The sequence below is a fragment of the Rosa chinensis genome, chromosome 6 (genome assembly GCF_002994745.2).
Source record: "Rosa chinensis cultivar Old Blush chromosome 6, RchiOBHm-V2, whole genome shotgun sequence".
Lineage (NCBI taxonomy): Eukaryota > Viridiplantae > Streptophyta > Magnoliopsida > Rosales > Rosaceae > Rosa > Rosa chinensis.
Window position 1 is genome coordinate 56,824,610 of NC_037093.1, and position 23,386 is coordinate 56,847,995.

The following is a 23,386-nucleotide window of genomic DNA, read 5'->3' on the forward strand; positions in this document are numbered from 1 at the left end:
TGCAACAACTGTAGTCCAAGAAACGACTATGGAACAACCATCTTCCTCAGAAATAAAGGAAGAAATCATCGGTGAAGAAACAATCGATGAAGATATTGAACTGGTTGAAATACCAGAAAATGAAGCAAAAGAAGAACTGGTGAAACCACCAGAAAATGTTCATCTCTTAGAAAGACAAGAGATAGCAGCGGATACTGATACATGGGATCTACTTGGCCAACCTTCCGGCAAGTTTGATTACAAAGTCAGATATGATCCTCCCCCCTGGTTCAGTAATCCAGACAGCAAGGAGATAACTCCTACAGATTGGGATGATGATGACAAATCACCCACTCAGGAAAATGTTCCAGAAGAATGTAAGCCATTCATTCCAACGGAACAAGCTCAAGAAAATGAGCTTCACCAATCGAAAGTCGTCTCTACAAGTAGATACAGCAACTACATAGAGATCGGACTCAAATTCCCTGATCACAGGAAATATCATCTACATGCTTTTGTAGATAATGGATCAGGTTTTACTGTTGCAAAGAGATTTGCAATTCCAGAAGAACTCTGGAACGAAGACAAGAAAAAGTCAGCTACTGGTGTTACATTCGATGGAAGCCATCTCACCATGAAGAAAGTAGCAAAAAATGTTCATATCACCATTGGTGGAGGAACATTTGTCATCCAGAATGTTTGGCAATCTGAAGGCCAAGGATCTGATTTCTTGTTGGGCAATGATTTTATTCTCCAACAACGATTCATTCAGGATGAAGAAGCGATAGGCTTCAGGAAAGGAGAACGGGTGTTCTGGGCAGACCGACTTCCACATGCATTCAGTGTGGTAGGTCCCGGTTTTACTACTCAGCATCAGAGATCGCAACAGAATAGTGGTGATCTTACCCCCTACAAACCCAAATTTCAACCCATACTCCAAATCAAACAACAAGAAGAACTGCTTGTTGAAGAATCTTCAGAAGAAGAAGAAGAAGCTAGTGAAGATGAAGAAGCTAGTTTCATCCATGAGCACAACCTCAAGCACTTTCAGAACAAGCTTGAGTCTCAACAAACTCCCACTCTTGACAAAATCAAGAAACTACTCGAGCAGAATGTGGATACAAATCCTCAGAAGTTTTGGGAAAAAGACCCAGTGGTCTGTGAATTGAGATTGCATGACATGAATGCTATCTGCCATGTCAAAGCCATTCCTCAGTACAAAGAGGAAGATCAAAAAGAATTCCGAAGTGATATTAAAGATCTCCTGAAGAAGAGATTAATACAACCTTCCACTAGCCCTCATCATGCTCCAGCATTCTACGTGAGAAATCATGCAGAGAATCTAAGAGGAAAAGCTAGAATGGTTATTGACTATAGAGATGTCAATAAGAAGACTGTCAAAGACGGATATCAGATCGCTCAAGTCAGAGTCCTGATCAACCAGCTCAGAGGAGCTAAAGTCTTTTCGAAATTCGATGCAAAGTCGGGTTTCTGGCAGGTCAAGATGCATCCTGAGAGTGTACCTCTCACTGCATTTGGAACACCACAAGGTCATTACGAGTGGCTGGTAATGCCTTTTGGTCTCAAACAAGCTCCCTCAATCTTTCAAAGAAAGATGGACAACATCTTCAAGCATGTAGCGGAGTTCTGCGTCGTCTATATAGATGACATCCTGGTCTTCTCCAAAAACAGAGAAGAACACATGAAGCACCTCTACAAGGTAGCAAAGCTGATAGTCCAGCATGGAATTATCCTAGGTGAGAAGAAAATCTTCTTTATCCTCGATGAAGTTGATTTCCTAGGAATAAACATCAAGAATGGAGTCATAAAACTCCAACCTCACATCCTTGAAAAGATCTGGAAGTTTCCAGACAAAATTCCTGATGCTAAGAGTCTAGAGAGATTCCTTGGTGTCATAAATTATGGGAGAGATTTCATCCCTAGAATCTCAGGGTTAACAGCAATGTTATCTCCCAAGACAAGTTCCAAAAGGAAATGGAACTTCACAGAAGATGATGAAAAGATCGTGAAGCAGATAAAAAACCTCTGCAAGAACCTCCCTCCTCTTCAACAACCAGAAGAGAATGATGAAATTATCCTCCAGACAGATGCGAGTGATAATTACTGGTCCGGTGTTGTTCTGGCGAGAGCGCCTGGAACCAACATTGAAAAGATCTGCAAATTTTGTAGTGGCAAGTTCAGCCCTGCAGAACTGAATTATCCCACAGGGGAAAAAGAGATTTTAGCTGTCAAGAAAACAATTTTAAATTCTCCAGCTTATCTGGGAAAAACCTTTACTGTCCGCACCGATTGTGCTAGAGTAAAGAATTTTAAAAATTTTAAACTTGACAAAGCTGCTGATAGAGGAAGATTAGCCAATTGGCAATTGTTTCTTAACCAATATGATTATACTGTTGAATTAATTGCAGGAAATAAGAACTATCTTCCAGACGCATTGACCAGAGAACTGGCAATGTTCAGCCAAAGAGAAGACGACGAAGGTCGTAATCCCAGAAGCAGAAGGACTGGGAAAGAACAGGAACCTGAAGAAGATCCAAAAGAAACCAAGGAGAAAATCCTTAAAAGGTTTCTGCTAAGCTCAAAAGGCTTGGCTCCAACTGATCAATCCCAGGGTAAAGGATTGGCTAGCCCGTCTCAAACGGCAGACGGTAAAGGCACATCAAGACCGTTGACGGCTGCTGCTTTGCCAAAAAGCAGACCAACTCCTAGTGGAGTTATAAATGTTTTTAATTACGAATTAAGAACTTTTGATACTCCTGTGTTCAGAACTGGCAGGAGACTAGCGTATCACCAGAAGGCAATCCTGGACAATCTCTTATTTGCCTTTCAAGAAAGAAGCAGTGGATTAATGTTCCCAGCTCTGTTTGCATTAGCTGAAGAACTCTACGAGAATGGTAGACCACAAGGTGAAGAGCTTCATACACAGCAAAATGCTGTAAGGAAAGAAAAACTATCCTTCCTCGAAAGCCCAGAAAGTGCTAGGGTCCCTATCATAGCACTCAATGAATCAGACTGGTATGAATTCCATAATCTGATAGGAAGGCACAATCCTGAAAACCTAGTTCCTCCAACCCTCTTTATTGTCTCAGGACCATATGTTGGAAGATACCTGGTAAATGTTCAGAGTGAACATCCTCAAGAACACAAGCTGTGGCTTGTTGAAAATGATTTTGTCCATAATTTGTGGACTAAAACTAATGATGATCTAAGAGGCTTGCCGCCTATTATTGTCAATACGGTCAAGAACATCAGAAAAGACAACTGTATGCTTCGTCTGAAGTTCAGATCCACACCTCCTGAATGGATCCAGAAGACAGATGGTGAAGTTGAATATATTCCTCCATATCATTATGTGAGAATTATTCAAAGAAGATATCTTCAACCAGCCTGTGTAGCATACAACGGCCAACCGAATTCTAGCATTCCCTGGATGAAGGCCATGGCTCTTGACTACATCAAAAAGATCATCTCTGAAGACAGCAACAACACATTCCTGGCAGCAGGAGAAAAGACAATTATCACTGCTTACGATCATCCTGACGTAGTCAGCAGCGATATATTCCTATCTCTAACCAGAAAAGAGATAGACTCGACAATGGCATGCATGCGTTGGGCGGAGAAGCTTGAAAATGACAACCACTACAAGATGTATGTTGATACAGACGTCGAGGATAATGCAACAACAACTCTCATGGCCCAGACAGACAACAACTCCTTTGTCTTTGGCCACCATTCTGAAACGGACGAGAACATGTGAAGCTACAGGTGAAGAATCAGCACCAAAATAGCAACTGTAGAACTTTAGACTTTTCTAAAGCTACTTTTGCTTTTTCCTTTTCAAAAAGAAAAGGTTAAGTGAAAAACATTTCACTTTTTCCTTTTGCTTTTCCCTGACCGACCTCCACCAGCAGGAGCACTACGAAAAGCAGAAGTCACGGAGTTGTCCTGTACATTTTTGTATTTTGAATTCTAGTTTGAGTTCCGCTCCCTATATAAGGAGCTTCAGCTTCTCTTAGAAGGCAGGAGAAGTCGAGATCAGAAAAACTCCTCTGATAATAAAAATAGTAGAATAGCAGTGTGCTTCCCTTCCTATCTAGGTGTGAAGTAGTGTGCTTCCATTACAAGTAAGTAACCGGTCTCATCTTATGAATAGTTAAACAGCCTTTGCTGTTTACCTAAGAATGAGGCTCTGATTGTTTAAAGTTTTATATGTATATTTGAATAAATAAATTCAGATGGATGTTCACCCACTTCTTTAATTTATAAAATGTTTATGTCATTATCTTTACATTTTGAAATCATCTTTATCATGCATAGTTTACTATGTCAAAGTTTGAACATTCGAATGCATGCATCCCATGGAAAGCTAAAGTTCTAAAGCCTTACTGTTCAGCCAAAAGAATCAGTTTTAAAACAAAAAAAATTAGGACAAGCAGCAGTGATTCCGCCCTGTGAGTAGCCGTTTAGACAGGAAGTCGTTAGGCGAAATGTGGCATGTTGAAGGCTAGTCTTGTTTTTGTTTTGAAGGTTTTTTACTGTTCCTTTTTGTTGGATAGAACGGTAGAGGAATCTAAGGTCAACATAGGATACAAAGGGCATTTGTTTGTTAAAACTATCCCTGTTAGTCTTTGTCTTTTGACAATAGTGAAATACCAAAGTGTTGGGCAGTTGGGAAAAATACCAAGGATTTTTGGGCATGCGGGAATTACCCCTTATCTTAAATATTAGGGCTTTTGATCCGTCATGATAATGCTAAGTCACCAATATAAAGTGAAAACCGTATAATTTTGCTGATGATACGGTATCGATCAATCCATAGTGGAGCAAGCGAGCATAAACAGAAACATGCTGTCATATTTAGAGCAAGTTCATCTGTTAGGTCTCTTGATTAGAATACTGTTCACTGTTTTTTGATGTATATGTCCACCCGTTTGGTCAAATCTAGGGGCAGGACACTAATATTCTATTAATTTATTTAATGTAAATGAGAAATTAATACACACACACAAAAAATAGTAAAGATAAACATTTTTGAAAACCTACCAACCAAATCATTTTTGAACATATAAATAAAGAGGGCCCTTCCACTAAGGGATCCCTTTTTTTTTTTGTCTTTTCTAGGGATAGAGCATTAGATCAACTTTTCGATCACATTTCCGCATCTCAACAGTTCAGATTTTAGGTCCTAATGTGTAGATCATTTCTGTAAATTTCAGCCAAATCGGTGATTGTTAAGGTATCAAATTAGATTAAATCAATGGACGAACCAAATCTGTCAAACTTGAATCGTTCATACTTATAATCTTAAATCATCATTTTGAATGCCTTAACGATAATTAATTTGGCTAAAAATTTGCAGAAGTAATTTACATGTTAGGACCTAAAAAATGAACTGTTAAGATGCCGTAATGTGATCGAAAAGTTGGTCTAATGCCCTATCCCTAGAAAAGACCAAAAAATGGATCCCTCACTAGAAGGACCCTGTATAAATAAATATCTTATGTGAAGGAAAAGTTACACACAATTTTTTTTTTTTTGGGTAGACAAAAGCTATTATTATTATGAGCCACCGACACTTTTATTAGGAAGATGAAAGCTATTATAATTAGGAGGAGGAAGAAAAAAATTTGTGGAACTATGTATGAAAGAAAATTTTTTGGTTGTGGGAGGTAAAATAAAGGGATCTTGACCAAATGCCCAAATTTGAGTTAATATGAACCCACTTACTCCAGTAAGAGATTAATGTGCCCACTTACCCAATTTAAGGGCAAAATTACAATTTTATCTTACATTCAATTAACCTATTACAAATCTACCATTCTGCCACTAAAACCAAATCTCTCTATCCCCGATCCAAACCCCAGATCCCCTCTCTCTCTCTCTCTCTCTCTCTCTCTCTCTCTCTCTCTCTCTCTCTCTCTCTCTCTCTCTCTCTCTCTCTCTCTCTCTCTCTCTCTCTCTTCTCCCCTTCGATCTCCCCTTCCCCTCCGGTGAAATTCCAACTAGCGTCAGAGAATCAGATATCGCCGTTTTCCACAATAGAGCTTGACGACTTCCCACAAGCCTCACATGGCGCGTCGCCTTCGCTCGGCCAGCTTTTGAAGCACATCTGAGATGTCTGCAAGGAGGCCACCAGAGATGGCGACGAGGCTCTGCTGCACTGTCACCAGGTTCTTGACATGAGTGACGAGAGTCTTGACAACCCGAGGTCGCTTCCGTTCAACTCTGGAAAGAGACTAGGTGTCTTGGCGTTGCTTGAGCTGATGACGAATGGCAACCAAATTCCCAAATCCCAAAGAGGGTGGCTGGGTTTCACATGGGATTGTGGCTGGGTTTCACTATTTCCAGCTGCACCTCAACATAGTGCTGTATTGAGTTAATTGACATGAACTTATAATTTCTTATTCCAAGCTCATGCTTTTTTTTTGTCTTTTTTTTTACAGTAAAGCTCTTGCTTATTAAACTCTCATTTGCAAGCTAATCACTTCAGGGCAATAATATGATTATTGAAGGATAATAATATGATTATTGGGGTCAATAATATCATTATTAGGAGGCAATAATATGATTATTGCGAGGCAATAAAAAGAGTATTGGGAGGCAATAATATGATTATTGGGGGGCAATAATATGGTTACTGGGTATTATTAGAGGGCAATAAATTCAGATGCCGAAATCCTGTTACTAGTCCGGTAGCCGGATTTTGAATTCCGGTGACCGGTCGCCGGAGTCTGTCACAGGTCCCTGCCACTGGTCACCGGAGTCCGGCAAGGTCTCCGATGACTTCTCTCACTAAGTGACAAAGAAGGAGAGGGCAAAATTGTCCCAAAAATAAATAAAAGAGAATAAAAAAATACTTAATTTGGTATTAGAGAAATAATCTCTTAAAGTGTTTGGGTAAGTGGGCAATCTCTTAGAGTGTTTGGGAGCTAAAATTGGGTAAATGATCATTTCTCCTAAAATAAATAGTAGGTAATTTTTATAATTTTTTTAGAATTGTTTTCTTACTGTTTATATCATTTACATGATCTGATCACCAACTAGAACTAACTGTTCAAATTTCATGACGGTTGATTTCAAATTTCGTGACCTAAGAGCAACTCCAACAGGTTCTCTATAATTTCTGTATTATAGGAAAACATAAGTCAAAGTTTTAACTTCTTTTTCTTCTCTAACTCCAACAGATTCCCTATTTTATAACAATCTCTAAAATATTCATATCCTTCTTTAAAATTTTTGAGTCTGCTGTAAATATATAGAATTTAGTTTTCTCTTTCTCTAAAATAATGATAGTTATAGGGAATCTGTTAAAGTAAAAGATGCTTATTTTTTCCTAAAGTAGAGAAAAATTAAAAAATAGAAAATCTATTGGAGTTGCTCTAAGTCACTGTGGATAACGACCTGGGTCATTTGCCTGACCTAAGCTATGACCGCCAGTATGAGGCATTTACTGTTTGGGCAAGACTTGATTGGTGGAACCGTGAAAGGTGGATTTGACCTGGGTCACCAAATGATGTGGTAGTGTGGTACCATGGCCGGATCACCGGTGGACTTGCTTTCTTATCTCCTTTAATTTGTAAGTACATCGATCGATCAACTTCTCCACGACGAACAGTTGCAAGTGCCGGTATCTTCATTTGGACGCAGTTCAATGACACGATAGAGTACTTTATCATCCCTAGCGACTTCCCTACCATCAACCTAAAAAAGAAGAATATCTCCTGCGCCAATGGGGTTCATCTTTGCTGGTACATGTCTTGCAGGATTGCAGGAACACAGTAATTAAGATGATATATATCTCCCTAGCTGGCCTCGTCACGCTGAGGTCCTGACGACTGCGATATAAGCTAGGAAGGACTAATAGTAAGTGCACGTGCATGTAACAATCGCAACGTTCGCACGTACGGATGCACCCCATCATGTGTGTGTTAATTTCTCACTTGTGCTAGCTTTTACCACTTTATTCTTCTTGCTCTTGAACTTTCCCCCTTTATTTGCTCAACAATAGTTCCTTTTTTGCTTTCTATAGAGGCTTGATATTCTTCTTTGTTAGCCTTTGTCTTTCGTTAGTTGTGTTTCCGTAATTCCGTTGCACCTTTGTTTTGTGCTGCATGGCAATTAGGATTTGACACTGAAATTAAAGTTCAGTTTTTTCAGTTTTTGTTTTTATGCAAAAAATCTAAGGAGTTTTACAGAGCTTTCTATTGTTGCATCCATAAGCATCAGAGGTATTCTCGAGCATAGAAATAGTAAAGACTGCAGCTATGATCCTCCATATATATGACCTTAATCAGGGTTTACTGAAGGTAACATGAAATCATGTTTTCTCTATCTTTCCTTGTTTTTTTTTTTGGAAAAAGGATTGAGATCTTTTTTGCTTTATTTTTTCCTTAGCTTATAAATTCGTTATGCTTCCTTTGTCAAATATAGGGTAAGAAAGCCACTCGCCTAATTTGCATTGGCTATTGTGAGCAAACCATACGGTCATGCGAGAGCAAGAGTGTTGTAGCAGCCATTGTTTATGAGTACCCGAGGACTTAGGTTGATCTAGCGTTGAAATTTGGTGGATCAAATGCAACTTTTTATAAGCACTTGGACATGAAGATTATATACTCTGTCAAATTCACATTAGCCAATGGAAATAGTTCATACCAAGTGATTGGAAAATGGCTTTTTGAGATAGTTGAGTTAGTTGACCATGCATTTCTGGAATGCGTCTTAAATTATATAACACATACATAATTTTAAAGCAATTGCAGAAGCCTCTTATGTGCATTATTAAGTCTTTGGGCAATTTGCTCGAATTCTTTACGAATCTGTTTGAGTATCCTGCCTCTAACAGCTCAGTTAATCTAAATGACTACTAGTCTCATACTCGTAGCCATTACAATCTCCTCTTACATAAAGTTCTTTTCCTTCATCCGCATACAGAGACCATCTCCAAAATGGGGTAGTTTGATAGGCCCAGACGTGACAAATGGATGACATAAGAGCTGAGCAGCAGTGGGTCGATTATTTGGATTAACTTGTAGGCACTGATGGATGAAATCTCGCACCTCCTTACAATGAAAATGAGGAATGTGAGGGAGCTCCCCCATTGCAATCTTCAAACATACCTGAAACTGTTGAGCGTATACATGAAAAGATGTATCACCTCATATATATATATATATATATATATATATATATATATATATATATATATTATCGTCATTATAAACTATAAAAGGTAAAAGTTGTAATGAAAATGGCACGGACCGGTTCCAAACCAGGGTAGGGAAACTGCCTTGTTAACATCTCCAACACAGTGCAACCAAGGCTCCATATATATATCCGAGGTCCATAACCTTGGTTCTTGATTTTTGCACTAAAAATCTGCACAAGCTTAGCTCGACTCAGAAAGACTGGCAAAATTTTGGACATGACAGAATCTACTTGTACTGCAGCCTCAAAACAAATATTCAATATGCAAGTTTTCAATGGCTAGGCATGCTTTTAAATGTTATATGAGATTCATTCCACCTAAATACAGAAAAGTTTTGTGCAAGTGATATTATGCGGAAAGCAGAAGCTGGCAAAACTTCAAATTGCAAGATATATACCTTAACCTATGAGAATCAACGTTAACCACAAATTATCTGGGAAAAACCAGATACACCAGGTTTTCCCTCACAGTTGGTCAGCAGTATAAATTACTCCTTTGCAGACGATGATATTTCTTTTCACTTCCATTTTTGTGTTAAAGAAATTTAGATTCCTGATTCACAAAACTATCAGTCTTATACATTCACCAATTTATTACGAATATTATTTGTTTAACTATGCATCTGAAGCGCGTGGCTATTTGGCAGATCTTGAATGAAAATATCAACTATTCCAAACCATTTCTTTGCCAAAATAATAAAATAAAAAAACGTAGTTGAATATTCAAATTTGATATCTTGACCTTTAATTTTTTTTAATTATTAATAAACTTTGTTAAGTTGTATTTTTTTTTTTTTGAGATGAACTTTGTTAAGTTGTATAAAAACACAAGTAAGGACAAAAGGAGAGAAAAAAAAAAAAAACTCTTCTTACCTCCCCTAAGTATAACATTCAATTAAATTTTTTATTTCGAAATTTTCTTATATTGCCTGTATAGTTTTATAATTTACCTAAAACAATTAAGTAAAAATAATAATTTCTATAGATTTTTTTAAAGTTGAATGGTGTTAGATTTTATTGATAATTGACAAAGAGATTAAGGAGTACATTTTTTATTTTTCAAAATCAATTACATCTTGAATAAAGGATGGAGTATTAAACCAAAAGAACACTTAGTCAGACTCAGCAGCAAACGCTGCCAACATATGTGCAACTTTATTAGCCTCCTTTCTAGCATGAACAATCTGAACTTGATGCCCTGCATCTAAATCTAGTCTGAGATCCTCATATAACCTTCCAAGATTCGAAGAATTCTACAGCTCCTCTTGACACAATTGTTGTTTCAAAACCAAACAATCAGTCTCCAACAACACAGGAAAAAACCCATGTTCTAACACGTAATCCACTGCCTCCCTACAAGCAATGAGTTCAACATGTCCAACAGATTGAACATGAGTCACCACCTTCCCACCTTAATGAGAGGATGTATTTTTAGTTAGAATTACCGACTGATGTAGTGATGTCTTTGTTGATCATGGTCTGATGGTCGGTGGATAGGTGAGGCTATGAATCTATGATGATTCATGATTGTATAAATTACTGGCTAAAAAAAAAAAAAAAAAAAATTATTGTGCCCTTCAGCCCTTCTAATTAGCCTAGACAGGAATTGGATCCTGGTTCCGCCACTGCAGATAACCCTAATTCAATCCCCCGTTCTAATTTATTAATGAAAGTAATCCAAGCGTCGTTGTTTGTGATTTTATTATATTCAATTGTTCAAAGTGAAGATTGTATGGCATGCATTGGGATTTGGGAATGTAATCTCCACAGTGTAGTTTTTTAATTTTTTTTTATATTTATTATTATTAAGCTGCACAGAATGTAGTTGGAACGCTTAAGCTTCACCACAATCACGCTACAGATGTTTGCTTCTGTGATCTGTGAGATCCATAAGGAGAGACGATTGAGGCATCAGATGTAAGGAAAATGTCAGAAAATGGATTCTTATGTCTAACTTATTCTCAACTTCTGATGCACTAGTTGCCTTTCATTTAGATAAAGTATTGACTCTTTCAGAAAGATTGAAGTCAACTGTGAAACTATTCTCCCTCAATAATAGTTCAATATGCACAAAACATTGTGAATAGAGTTATGTGCATTCACTTGAGTTTATGACAGGAGTATAAGAGACTAGGATCTATTTCTTTACAAACTATTTGGGCAATTTGCTCGAATTCTTGACAAATCTGTATGAATATCCTGCCTCTTAACAGCTCAGTTAATCTAAATGACTAATAGTCCCATCAAAGTATCCTCTTGCATACAGTTCTTTTCCCTTCATCATACAAAGACCATCGAACACATGGGGTAGTTTGATAGGCCCAGACGTGACAAATGGATGACATAAGAGCTGAGCAGCAGTGTGTCGATTGTTTGGACTAACTTGTAGACACTGATGGATGAAATCTCGCGCCTCCTTACAAAGAAAATGAGGAACGTGAGGGAGCTCCCCCATTGCAATCTTAAAAAATGCCTGAAACTGTTGAGCGTACACATGAAAATATGTATCACCTCATATATTATCGTCATTATGAACTATAAAAGGTAAAAGTTGTAATGAAAATGGCACGGACCGGTTCCAAACCAGGGTAGGGAACCTGCCTTGTTAACATCTCCAACACAGTGCAACCAAGGCTCCATATATCTGCTGGGAGGCCCATAACCTTGGTTCTTCATTTTTGCACTAAAAACCTGCACAAGCTTAGCTCGACTCAGAAGGACTGGCAAAATTTTGGACATGACAGAATCTACTTGTGCAGCCTCAAACAAAATGTACAATATTCAAGTTTTCAATGGCGAGCCATGCTTTTAATGTTATATGAGATTCATTCAACCTAAATACAGAAAAGTTTTGTGCAAGTGATATTTTGGGAAAGCAGAAACTTCAAATTGCAAGTCACAAGACAAATTATCTGGGAAAACCAGATAGACCAGGTATTCGCTCACAATAGGTCAGCAATATAAGTAACTCATTTGCACACATTAATCTTTCTTTTCATTTTCATTTCTGTGTTCAAGAAATTTACATTCCTGATTCATAAAGTTATCAATCTTATACATTCCTGATTCATAAAGTTATCAATCTTATTGGAAATATAATTTTTTTGACTATGGTAATTCAGCATGCTAACCTAAACAGAACAACAATGGATCAGAATGCAGAATTCCTTTTGAAAATATATAACAATTATAATAATAAAAAGCGGACTCCTCTGTTAAATAGATAAGAAAAAAATGTAAAGGCCAACCTCAGGGGCCATCCAGAATGCAGTCCCCTGCAAAGATTGAATTTCATTCATTTTAGTGATGATCTGGAAAAGGGGACAGATCATACTATTAGGAGAAAAGCTTCACGATCATTGTGATTACTATTGAAAACGATAGAATAAAAATGTTCAGCAACAGAAGACAAACCTTTGCCAATCCAAAATCTGCAAGCTTCGCAGATCCATAAGCATCCACTAAAATATTTGCACATTTGATATCCCTTCATACAAGAAATAAATGGATGAGATTATGTGTGAACAAAAATATTCTAGCAAATTTGCACATTCAATGTCCCTGGAAACGAGAAATAAAGAGATGAGAATGACAAAACCATTCCAGCAAAGATTGAACATGGATCGATATTGTGATGGTGCAACAACATTTCTTTTACTTCTTCTATTTATCATTTGCTTTTGAGATGACTTATTCCATGTAACAAAATGCTCAAAGGAAATACAAAATCTGGTCAGATCAATACATCCAGAAACCACAACTTTTGCAGATTATACATCATCTCACATGAATTACCTGTGAACCACATTATGGTCATGGAGATACTTTAGACCGAGAAGGATCTCTTTTGTGTATTTAGAGACACGAGAATATGAAAGACACGATCTCTGATAGAGTTGTCGAATGGATCTGTTCCATACTGTAAAGATCATTTAGATAAATATAAATAAGACAATGATGCACACAAACAACAGGGCTATTAAGATCTACTGCTTACTTAGCAAACTTGCCCTACTGGAAATTTTATCTTCAATACAATACTGAGGATAATCAAATCTAGTATGGAAAAACACCTGTAAAATGCCATAAGTGCTTCAACCCTGTACATCACGTACCAATTACATGCCCCTAATAATTTCTGACAGAAGCATTGAATAGTATTGACTATTGACAAGAAGGGGAAAGATCCACTTTTGACAAGGTAATTCCTATTTATCTATAACGAATTTGTGTGTGAATGAAATAACAAACAAAAATTAAATAAAGAGTACAAACAAATAGTAAACTCTATTTCAAAAAGGCAAAATAGATCAGCTACTGCGGATTTTTGATGGACTTGTTTATACATTAAAGTGGAATTCTCTGAAGGCATTTGCATATCATCATCAATGATCATCTGTCTCATGTGAATATCACTTTAAAACAAAAAAGAAGTTTCATATAACTAAACGAACTTGGAGCAAACTTATGTACTACACATGGACGTGCAGAATTACTTACTGTGCCAGATAAGTGCACATAGAAAGACCAAAACACTTTCAGGTTGTAAAAATTCAAAGTGCTTGAAAGGCAAAGTACCTCAAATGAGCCATAGTATTTAACTATGTTCAAGCCAACTAAGAAACTCAATCTCCTGGAACAAGGGAAAGCCAAAAACGTAATGTAAAGATTGATCAATCTCATGACCAAGTAAAAATAATCAACCAGGAGATGTAATTTGTTACCTGTTGAAGTTGAGAAAGACAGCTCCTCCCCGGACTTCCTGGATCAAGCAATGAAACTTCCTTGGCAGCGAAAACAAATCCATCTCTGCAGGAAGGAAAAACCATAACCAATCAAGGTGTAATAAAAGATATGGAACCACTCTTCCTTTCAAAAAAAAAAAAAAAGATATGGAACCACTCTTTATTAAAACATAGGCACATCAGTATATCACTTTAATTCAAGTGTAAATTATAGAAGTGAATTATACAGCTTTTGTATATTGAAAAAAGGGTTATTATCACAAATGGTACCTGAACTATACCTCAATCTTATCGATGGTACCTGAACTTCAATTTTGATCACAACCAGTACCCGAACTTTTCGATTTCATTTTAAATGGTACCTAGAGCCACCTCCGATCACTATTCCGACTAAAAACGGCATGGGAGGCGATCATAGTGATGATTTTTGATGATTTCGAGGGTTGCAATCATATATAGTGATGATTTTTGGTAATAGACTTACCTTGAACTTGTTTTTTTGTTTTTTGTTTTTTTAGATTTGGCTTTTTTGGCCGGAATAGTGATCGAAGGTGGCCTTAGGTACCATTTAAAATGAAATTGAAAAGTTCAGGTACTGGTTGTGATCAAAATTGAAGTTCAGGTACCATCGATAAAATAGATGATAAGTTCAAGTACCATTTGTGATAACCCTTGAAAAAATTATAAGGTTTATAAAGCTAGGGAAACAATATAGCAGCAATAGCGTTTTATCAACAATGAAAAGAAGAAGAAATGATCTTTTATATCTTGATCTTTCTACCTGATCTATGTATGCCTCCAATCCTTCAACTTCAAGCAAGTCGATCTCTTTTTCCTAATAAAGCAGCAAGTTAAAAACAGCCCAAAGTGATTGCATGACCGTTATTCTTTCACATATTACAGTTCCTTGAACAAGTCCAGAACCATATTTATATGAAATCAATGAAATTTGATATAAGTGTGAGGGAGGGGTTCTGACTTTTGAAAACTTACGAAGAAGATCCTTGATAGACCGAGCCGAAAGAGCCACGACCAATAAGCCGACCCTTTGTCCAGGTTTTTGGAGAAATATCCACTGCACCCAATTTGGTCTTTCTTCTTTTTGGTGGTGGGAATGCATTCAATTTCGTCTCTACTTGGTACATTTTCAGCAGCGTAGTCTTCCTCACATTCGCAGTCGTAATGGAGACCAAAGAATATGGGAGTCATCGGAGTTATCTGACTAATGACTCAATGTCGTCTCTGATAGATTTTTTTTTTCCGGTCATTTTCACTAGTGTCGTCTCAAGTCCTCTAAAGCAACATGCGTAGGTTTGTCTATTGTCACCACATTAAGCATGTGGATGGTACGACGGACCAATAGGAACATGTCAATGAAGGAGGGGATTTGATATTCGTCATGTACAAGTGAGCATTTTCGATAGATGATTGTTATGCTTTGGTGTTCCAATTGGACAGTTGCACCTACAGACAGCTTTGCTCAACATCATGAACAGTGTGCTATAGTTTATGGCAACAATATAAGAGAAAGAGATTAGGGTCTATGTGCATTGTTTACAAATATGTATCAGGACCATGGCCATAACAGTTCACCTAATCTGAATAACTACTAATCTCATACTCTTTTTTCTTTTTTTTTCCTTCTCTCTTTCTTTTGCAGAAACTAATCTCATCCATAGCCATAGTGAAGAATTTTTTTTGCTTCATCCGCAGTGCATTGAACACATGGGATAGTTTTATAGGCCTAGGAGAGACAAATGGATGATATAAGAGCCGAGAAGCAGTGTGTCGATTGTCTGGATTAACTAGTAGGCACTGATGGATGAAATCTTGCGCATCTTTCCAAAGAGAATCAGGAATCTGATTAAGCTTCCCCATTGCAATTAATCTTAAATAATTCCTGAACTGTCGAGTGTACACAAGAAAAGATGGATCATCTATATGAACTATAAAAGGAAAAAGTTGTAATGGAAAATGGCACGAACCGCGGAACCGGTTCCAAACCAGGGAGGAAACCTGCCTAGTTAACATTTCCAACTCGATCAGTACAATTAAGGCTCCATATATCGGCTGGAGGCCCATAATCTTGGTTCTTCATCATAATTTGCACTAAAACCCTGCACAAGCAAAGCTCGACTTGGAAAGACTTAATGTCCCTTGATACAAGAGATAAACATATGAGAATCAAGGTAGACAAAGCTATTCAAGCAAAGATTGAACATGGATCTTGTGATGGTACAATCACTTCTCTTCGATCAACTTATCATACGTTTCTGGGATGACTTGTTCTATAAACAAAATGCTCAAAGGACATACAAAACCTGGTCAGATCTAGATAAATACATCCAGAAACCATAACTTTCACATAATATGCATCGTCTGACATAAATCACTTGTGAACCGCATTATGGCCATATGAAGATACTTTAGACCAAGAAGGATCTCTTTTGTGTATTCATAGACTCGAGGCTGTTAAAGATACGATCTCTGAAAGAGTTGTCGAAGGGATCCATTAGGTGCATGCTCCATACACACGTAAAGGGATCTGAAAACAAGATCCATTAACCACACATTACTTACTGGTCTATTTCAATAGTTGGGCTTCAGTAATATGAACTCTTTAATTAACCAACACATGGATTAGGAGCTAGCTTGGACGCCAAACAAAGTTATTCACAAGTCACATCTAGAAACTCTCCGCTGTCCAAAATTTGGGCATGATTCGCTAGGCAGCATATGGCAGGGGATCAAGCTAGCTTAGCTAGCTATACAAAACTCTGACAAAATGCATTTGCACAAATTGATGTAAATGTAAAATGATAGGGTTAGCTGTGATGTGACAAATTAAATGAAATAGGCTGAAGTAGCCCACAAAACTTAATCCTGAAAGAGTACTACTAGTTCTAAAGCCACCCAAATCGGCTGGTTTGGTTATCAAATAAGAACACTTTCTATACATCCCAACACCTCTTACAAAACCAGCCCTTCTCTGTGAAGATAAGATGTCAAAATTCCAAGAAATTTCTGCCAAGGTTCCATGTTTCATAATTAATAAAGCATTCGATGAACGTCACAAGCATATAATATATTGATCAACGTACCAAACCCATAAATTTACAAATAGAATATTACGGATCATATTTGCTACTTTTTCAAACTGATTAATAAATGAAGAAACCCAGAAATAATCCATCACCAAGGTAAATGCTACTCAATGAAGTGTGATTAATTTCGTGGTAATAAGTTTGTACATCTCTAATGTCAAAGAATTATATGATTACTTTATCAACTTTTATGACGTTTTCTTTTTCGATTACAACTTTGACGAAGTTGATAATGAAGGTGCACGTATGAATTTCCCGGGGATGCAAAAAACGAACTAGCCACTGCTTTACTCGGCAAGTCTCTTAAAGCCATGCGCCCATGTTAATTTGGGGTTTTTTCATTTACTTGTATCACTCATGAATGGGGTGTATTTAATGAAGAAGTTGAGAAAAAGATAGAGAAGAGAACGGGGAAAGTCATTGCTCAAGTTAAACGAAGTAATAACAAAGTCATTACTTCATTTAGAAAAGCCACTTTACATTTCTCGATTATTTTCTCGAATATATGGTAACAATTAGAGGCGATTTATGGTAAATAAATGATGTTCATGACTTTCCCCGTCCCCTGTGGGTAGGCCTGGCAACAATGCGGTCACGGGCGGTCTTAACGGGCTCAACCCATTATAACATATTATCTTAACGGGTTATAATGGGTTGAGCCTGATGAGTTCACAAATTACCTGTTGGAACCCGTTAAGACCACTTAGTTTTGTTTTTTTTTTTTTTTTTAAATTTAAATTTTTTTTCTAATCAATTACACATTGAACCCTGTTAATACCCGTTAACAATAAATTGATCATTGAAAGTTTGAAACCCGTTAAGACCAGCTAACATAAAAATGAATATATATATATTATTATTATTATTATTTTTGCATTTTTTAAAACTCTTTCACACCCATTATCCATTAAAATGGAATCAAGAACAAGAAAAAGTTCTGTCAAAATTTTGCTTCTTTGGATAAAAAAATGGAAACATTTTTGTCAAAGATGGTATTAGCAGTACTCTCATCATGTATCAAAAACGGGAGGTTACAGTTCTTCTGTCAAACTAGTTGCAGCTCCCAATTACACCGCTTAGAATTAAAGCCAATTCTTCTTTAATTTCCTGTAGGCTTTGAAGCCCTTTGCTCTTGTTCATACACATAAAGACAATTCACATTGCATGCTGCAATTTTAAATCTTATGTTGGTTGTCTTTATCCATTATCAAATCCAACAAGAACAAAAGCTTAAGAGAGGAGACATCGATGCTTGGTAAAAATGGTTCAAAGGATCATAGAAAATTATGAACTTCAATAAGAGATAAGAAACAATCACATAACAACAATCAGAAGTAAACAATGATACCAAAAGAGAAAAGAAACAATTAGATCACACAGTGACAAACAAAAATCACATAACAACAACTTCAACAAGCATCCCACAACAAATTGAAACAAATCAAACCCAGTTCATAGAGGTCGGAGCTCGTCTTCAACAGTTAAACAATTCTACCACATACCCAATTAAAACCAGCCCCTAAAATTGGCGGCGAACTCCTTGGCAGAGTGAAAGAAGTTGAGCTCGTCGACGAACTCCTTGGCAGCACCGGCTAAGAGTGGCAGGGTAGAAGAGGGTTCGGCGTTCGGGCGGCTAATGTGGAGAAGAGGAGAGAAGATTAGATTTTTTTTTATTATAGATGGGTTTCGTCGGGCAGCCCGTTTCCGTTCGTTAACTAACTGGTTGTTAACGGGTTGGCAGTCCATTAACACGTTATGTTATCGGGCAGAAATAAATGGATTTTAAGCGGGCGGTTAACTGGTCATGGGCTGAATTGCCAAGCCTACCTGTTGGTGGTGATGAGAAAATGAGAGAATGTACATATATGAGAGGTATCATCAATTAATACTATAAATTAACATTAATTCATAACATCCCTCAAGTATGTACATTACCTCATTTTCATGAATGAGTGTTAAGTAGCATGTCTATATTACTCAAAATATGATGCTTACAGTGAAGTTAAAGTTTTAATATAGTTGTGGCTCATTTTTTGCAAGGATTTGTGTGTGTGTGTTTTCTTTTTTAATTGACATTTTGGTCATAATCTATTGTTTTAAAGGGGTTTGGACTTTTATATCACCCTTTTTTATGTACCTTTTTCTTTAAAGTCCTGAAAATTTATCTTTTAAGAATGAAAATTTTACAAGAAATAAAAGTTTTTAACAAGTACTTTCGTATTAACAAACAATATTCTCGATAATACTAATAAAGATAACTCTCTTAGAACAGTCAAAATGAAACCCTTTCTAAACAAGAGATATTTATCTTGAATCCGCACAGCTCATTGCCAAAGTCTAATACTCTAATTGCTATTTGTAGCCAACTCTTTCCATGTCAACATATGAAAAACATGCCAAGGGGAAAAGCAAGACTTACCATCCCAAGTTGCCAACACATAGAAAACATGCCAAGAGGAAAAGAGATTTTTCCTTCTAACCCGTTCAATGTCTGTGCACTCATTACTTCATTAGTATCAAACATAATCTTAATCTGCCTCCATGATTCAGATTGCATTGCGGGAAAGGCAGTCAAATAAAGTTGCATCACCAACTTTAATTATTGGCTAGCTCACCATGAATTGATTTGAGCGAGCCATACTTCCAATATAACACATGCATCCTTTCACTTTAAGGATGATTACAGATTTACAGGGACCTGATGACAAAAACTTGCACGTACAACATATGCTATTGGTTGTGAACTAGATATTGTAGTCGATAGTGCGGGAGATAACCCACTACATTCACTATTTCAAATCATGCCATGAGATATATTGGGGGATGAATCAAACGTGTTGATCTATTTATACCCTCTTTGTCTTTTCTTTTTTCCTCTCCCCTTGTTTAATGATGATGATTCTCTTTCAAATTTCAAATCAAAAGTAAGACATCTATTTCTAACTATTTCGATTTCACTGTCGCATAACTTCAATTTGTGTCCTTGGTATATTCCAATTAATTGTATGGTTCGATTTTGGGATTGGGTGTTCAAATATTACCAATTACATCAATATAGAAAGACCTTGAACTTGCAATACAAAATACAATTACTTTCGACATGCACCTAACATAACAAGTACATGAAAGCTAATAAATTGTGATACAAAGAACCGTGTTTGATTCAAAAAACTTGAGGATAAATCTTTTACCTTTCAATTTTTTTTTATCTAAATAAATTTCACTATAATATACTATAATTTAACAATTATGACTTACCTTTAACGGCAATCACAACACGTCTTAGTATAACCAACTACTAACATTAATATATGGCTTAAAGCCTTAAAACATATGAATTTATATATATATATATATATATATATATATATATATATAACACAAAGAAAACAGAATAACAAAATAAAGCCTCGATTACATCTTCCTCCCATCGGATCTGAATAGAACGATGGGACACAGAAAGGATGAGAGAATTAAACCACGACGCTGGATTATCATATGCCGAGAAAAACCTAAAGCCGCAACATAGTGAGCAGCAAAAATAGTCCCTCAATATATTTCTGAAAAGATTAAAGAAACATTGAACAATCTGGATCTTCACAATTATCCTCTCAAAAAAAAAAAAAAAATTATAAATGGTGGAGGCATCAAGCGGGCCCATTTGAAATAAAAAAAAGGGTAAAAAAAAAAAGAATATCTGGGCTGAATCTGTGTCATACATGAAGTATGATGGTCCGCCCCTTCACCATATAAAGTGGAAGTATTAGTTATAACATCAATTCAGCTGCTCTCAAATACTAGCTGCGGATCCATCCAACTCATCTTCTCTCTCCCTCTCGCCTCTACACCACCACTAGTCGTTCAACATCTTCCTCCTCGAAATCACCACCGGCCACCGTCGCCGGCCGGCACCGCCCGATCGCGTCGGGGAATGGAGTCCTCGTCGTCGCCGTCGTCCTCGTACCTGAACTTGTTCGTGGAGGAGACAAGCTTCTACAACCGCATTGTCCTCGACAGCCTGTTGCCCAACTGGGTGTGGGTCCCGCTGCCCCACTTCTTCCAGTCGTGGCTGCGCAACTACCTCGGCGGGACCTTAATCTACCTCGTCTCCGGATTCCTCTGGTGCTTCTACATTTACTACCTCAAACGCAACGTCTACCTCCCGAAAGGTCCACATCTCCCGATCTCCTTCCTTTCTTTCCTTTCTGTTTTCTCTGTTCAATTTATGTGTTGCAGAAAGACGCTTTCTCTCTGTCTTCTTTCCTCAATTATTGGCTAAGTCACTTTTTTCTTCTTCTTTTTTTAACCTGAAACATTAGTTCAGTCAGTGTTTGACCCATGATGCCTTTGCTGTGTATGAGTGTGACTGACATCTGTTGGCTCTGTTTGTGTTTTATTTTTACTGTTTCTAGTATGTTTATCTGGTAAAGAGTTGGAGGTGAATTTGAATGGATTAACCAAAGAGAAAACTTGATTGAATCGGCTAGATCAACTTCAAGGGGATTAATGGGGTCTCTGCTTAAGTGCAAATGATTCGCCCATCCTGTTATGCTATCACCTAACCATGATAACATTAAAGATTAGATGGCAGTATTTTCTGACTTCATTCGAGTTTCGAATGTTTGTATTAACCTGTATTTGAATAGTACTTCTGACATATTTTGGGTCATGACTCTATCTGCCACTCTTAAAGATTTTATATTGATTGCTTATTGATGCAGACATTTTTTTGGGAATGTTCATGAAATTTTGTTGTCTTGAATGATGAATTGGCAAATAAGTGTCTTCCCCTTTATCTATGGCAAATTGACATCTGTTCACTCATTGCAGATGCCATTCCCTCTAATAAAGCCATGCTTTTGCAAATATATGTTGCCATGAAGGCCATGCCTTGGTACTGTGCTCTTCCGTCTCTCTCTGAGTACATGGTTGAAAATGGCTGGGCGAGGTGCTTCTCAAGAATAAGTGATGTAGGTTGGGTTGCTTACCTCATCTATTTATCAATTTATCTTATAATCGTGGAGTTTGGAATCTATTGGATGCATAGGGAGTTGCATGACATAAAGCCTCTGTATAAATGGCTTCATAATATACATCACATTTACAACAAGCAGAACACCCTCTCTCCATTTGCTGGTAAGTTGTCAATTACTACTTGACTTGATTTCATGCCTTTTGTCAATTTAACGTCTATCTCATCTAATTTGGATGCATATATATGCACATATATCTTGGTCTTGTTTGATTTATTAGCTGGCTCTCTGGGAAGTATTATGACTTATGTGAATAGTGTGTAGTGGACTTGATTTGATGATGGTGCATATGCCTGTTCATTCTCTCTTTCTCAATGTCCCCCCTTTGTTCCCCTTTAATCAAGGATTGGAACTTTTATGACTGCTGTTTCATTCCCTCAGTGCTGGAACACCTTACATCTTGATTGTTGCTATTTTTTTAACTGTCCTTCCAATCCATTGTAACCCAACTAAGTGTATCCCTGATTCCAATATCAATGATTTGACGCCATAAGTCCATAACTAAGTTGTACACCTTTTTCCGCACTTTCTGATCCGTTAAAGGAAAACGATATGATATGTGCAGGTTTGGCTTTCCACCCACTTGATGGGATACTGCAGGCAGTTCCGCATGTTATAGCTCTGTTTCTTGTGCCAATGCATTTTACTACTCACATAGCGCTCCTATTTATTGAAGCCATATGGACAGCAAATATTCACGATTGCATCCATGCCAAAATATGGCCTGTGATGGGTGCTGGCTACCACACCATTCATCATACTACCTATCGCCATAATTATGGCCATTATACTATATGGATGGACTGGATGTTTGGAACTCTTCGTGACCCTATCAATGAGGAATCAAAGGTCTTATGAAGCATGGTCACCTTCTTGAGCATCAAGTTTTCCATTGATGTTGAATGTTTATTGGATTATCCCTTCTTCAGTCTTTTATTTATGATGTTTTTTGCTTGTAAATTATATTGCTTGATACTTGATTCTCGAGTTTTTTCTTTTTTGGTCTGGGTGGTTTCCTCTGAGTTAATGGCTAGATCATTAAGCTGCGGAGGAGATATTTTGAGCTTTGAGAGGAGTTTTATCTCTTTCAGTTGGTCGCTCCTAGTCCCGTACCAACGTAGCTGGTTCTTCAATAAGTTGTTAGTTGTATAATTCTTCTACATGTTTTAAATGGATTAGAGTTATGGGAATGACCACCATGATATTGCCTTTCTTCTTTTGCTAACAGTAAATATCATTGGAACTGTGGAAGGGCTGTAGTAATCCCCAAATAACAATGCGTAACTCTTTAGAAAGGGCA

At 37.2% G+C, this 23,386-nt stretch overlaps 2 protein-coding genes across 9 annotated transcripts; one reads left to right on the forward strand and one right to left on the reverse strand.

The window, feature by feature from the left end:
• Positions 1-11,159: 11,159 nt before the first annotated feature.
• On the reverse strand, positions 11,160-16,800 carry LOC112169477 (mitogen-activated protein kinase kinase kinase 1). Of its 8 annotated transcripts, none has more exons than XR_005801358.1 (9): positions 14,943-15,170; positions 14,731-14,784; positions 13,929-14,013; positions 13,783-13,837; positions 13,000-13,123; positions 12,619-12,691; positions 12,453-12,515; positions 11,778-11,895; positions 11,160-11,683 (listed from the first exon to the last, which is right to left on the reverse strand). XR_005801358.1 is itself a non-coding variant. In XM_024306502.2 (6 exons), exons 1-6 carry the CDS (start codon positions 16,509-16,511, stop codon positions 11,423-11,425), a joined length of 618 nt encoding a protein of 205 aa, XP_024162270.1. In that variant the 5' UTR covers positions 16,512-16,800; the 3' UTR covers positions 11,160-11,422. The 8 variants fall into 8 exon arrangements, 5 of the variants coding, with proteins under 5 accessions (XP_024162270.1, XP_024162277.1, XP_024162269.1 ...); XR_005801357.1 differs by having other exon boundaries at positions 14,929-15,170; XR_002924689.2 differs by lacking the exon at positions 14,731-14,784.
• A 4,015-nt stretch (positions 16,801-20,815) lies between these two features.
• On the forward strand, positions 20,816-23,298 carry LOC112174786 (delta(7)-sterol-C5(6)-desaturase). The gene is made up of 3 exons (XM_024312597.2): positions 20,816-21,222; positions 21,884-22,189; positions 22,652-23,298. The coding sequence occupies exons 1-3, from the start codon at positions 20,985-20,987 to the stop codon at positions 22,942-22,944; spliced, it is 837 nt and encodes a 278-aa protein (XP_024168365.1). The 5' UTR covers positions 20,816-20,984; the 3' UTR covers positions 22,945-23,298.
• Positions 23,299-23,386: the final 88 nt, after the last annotated feature.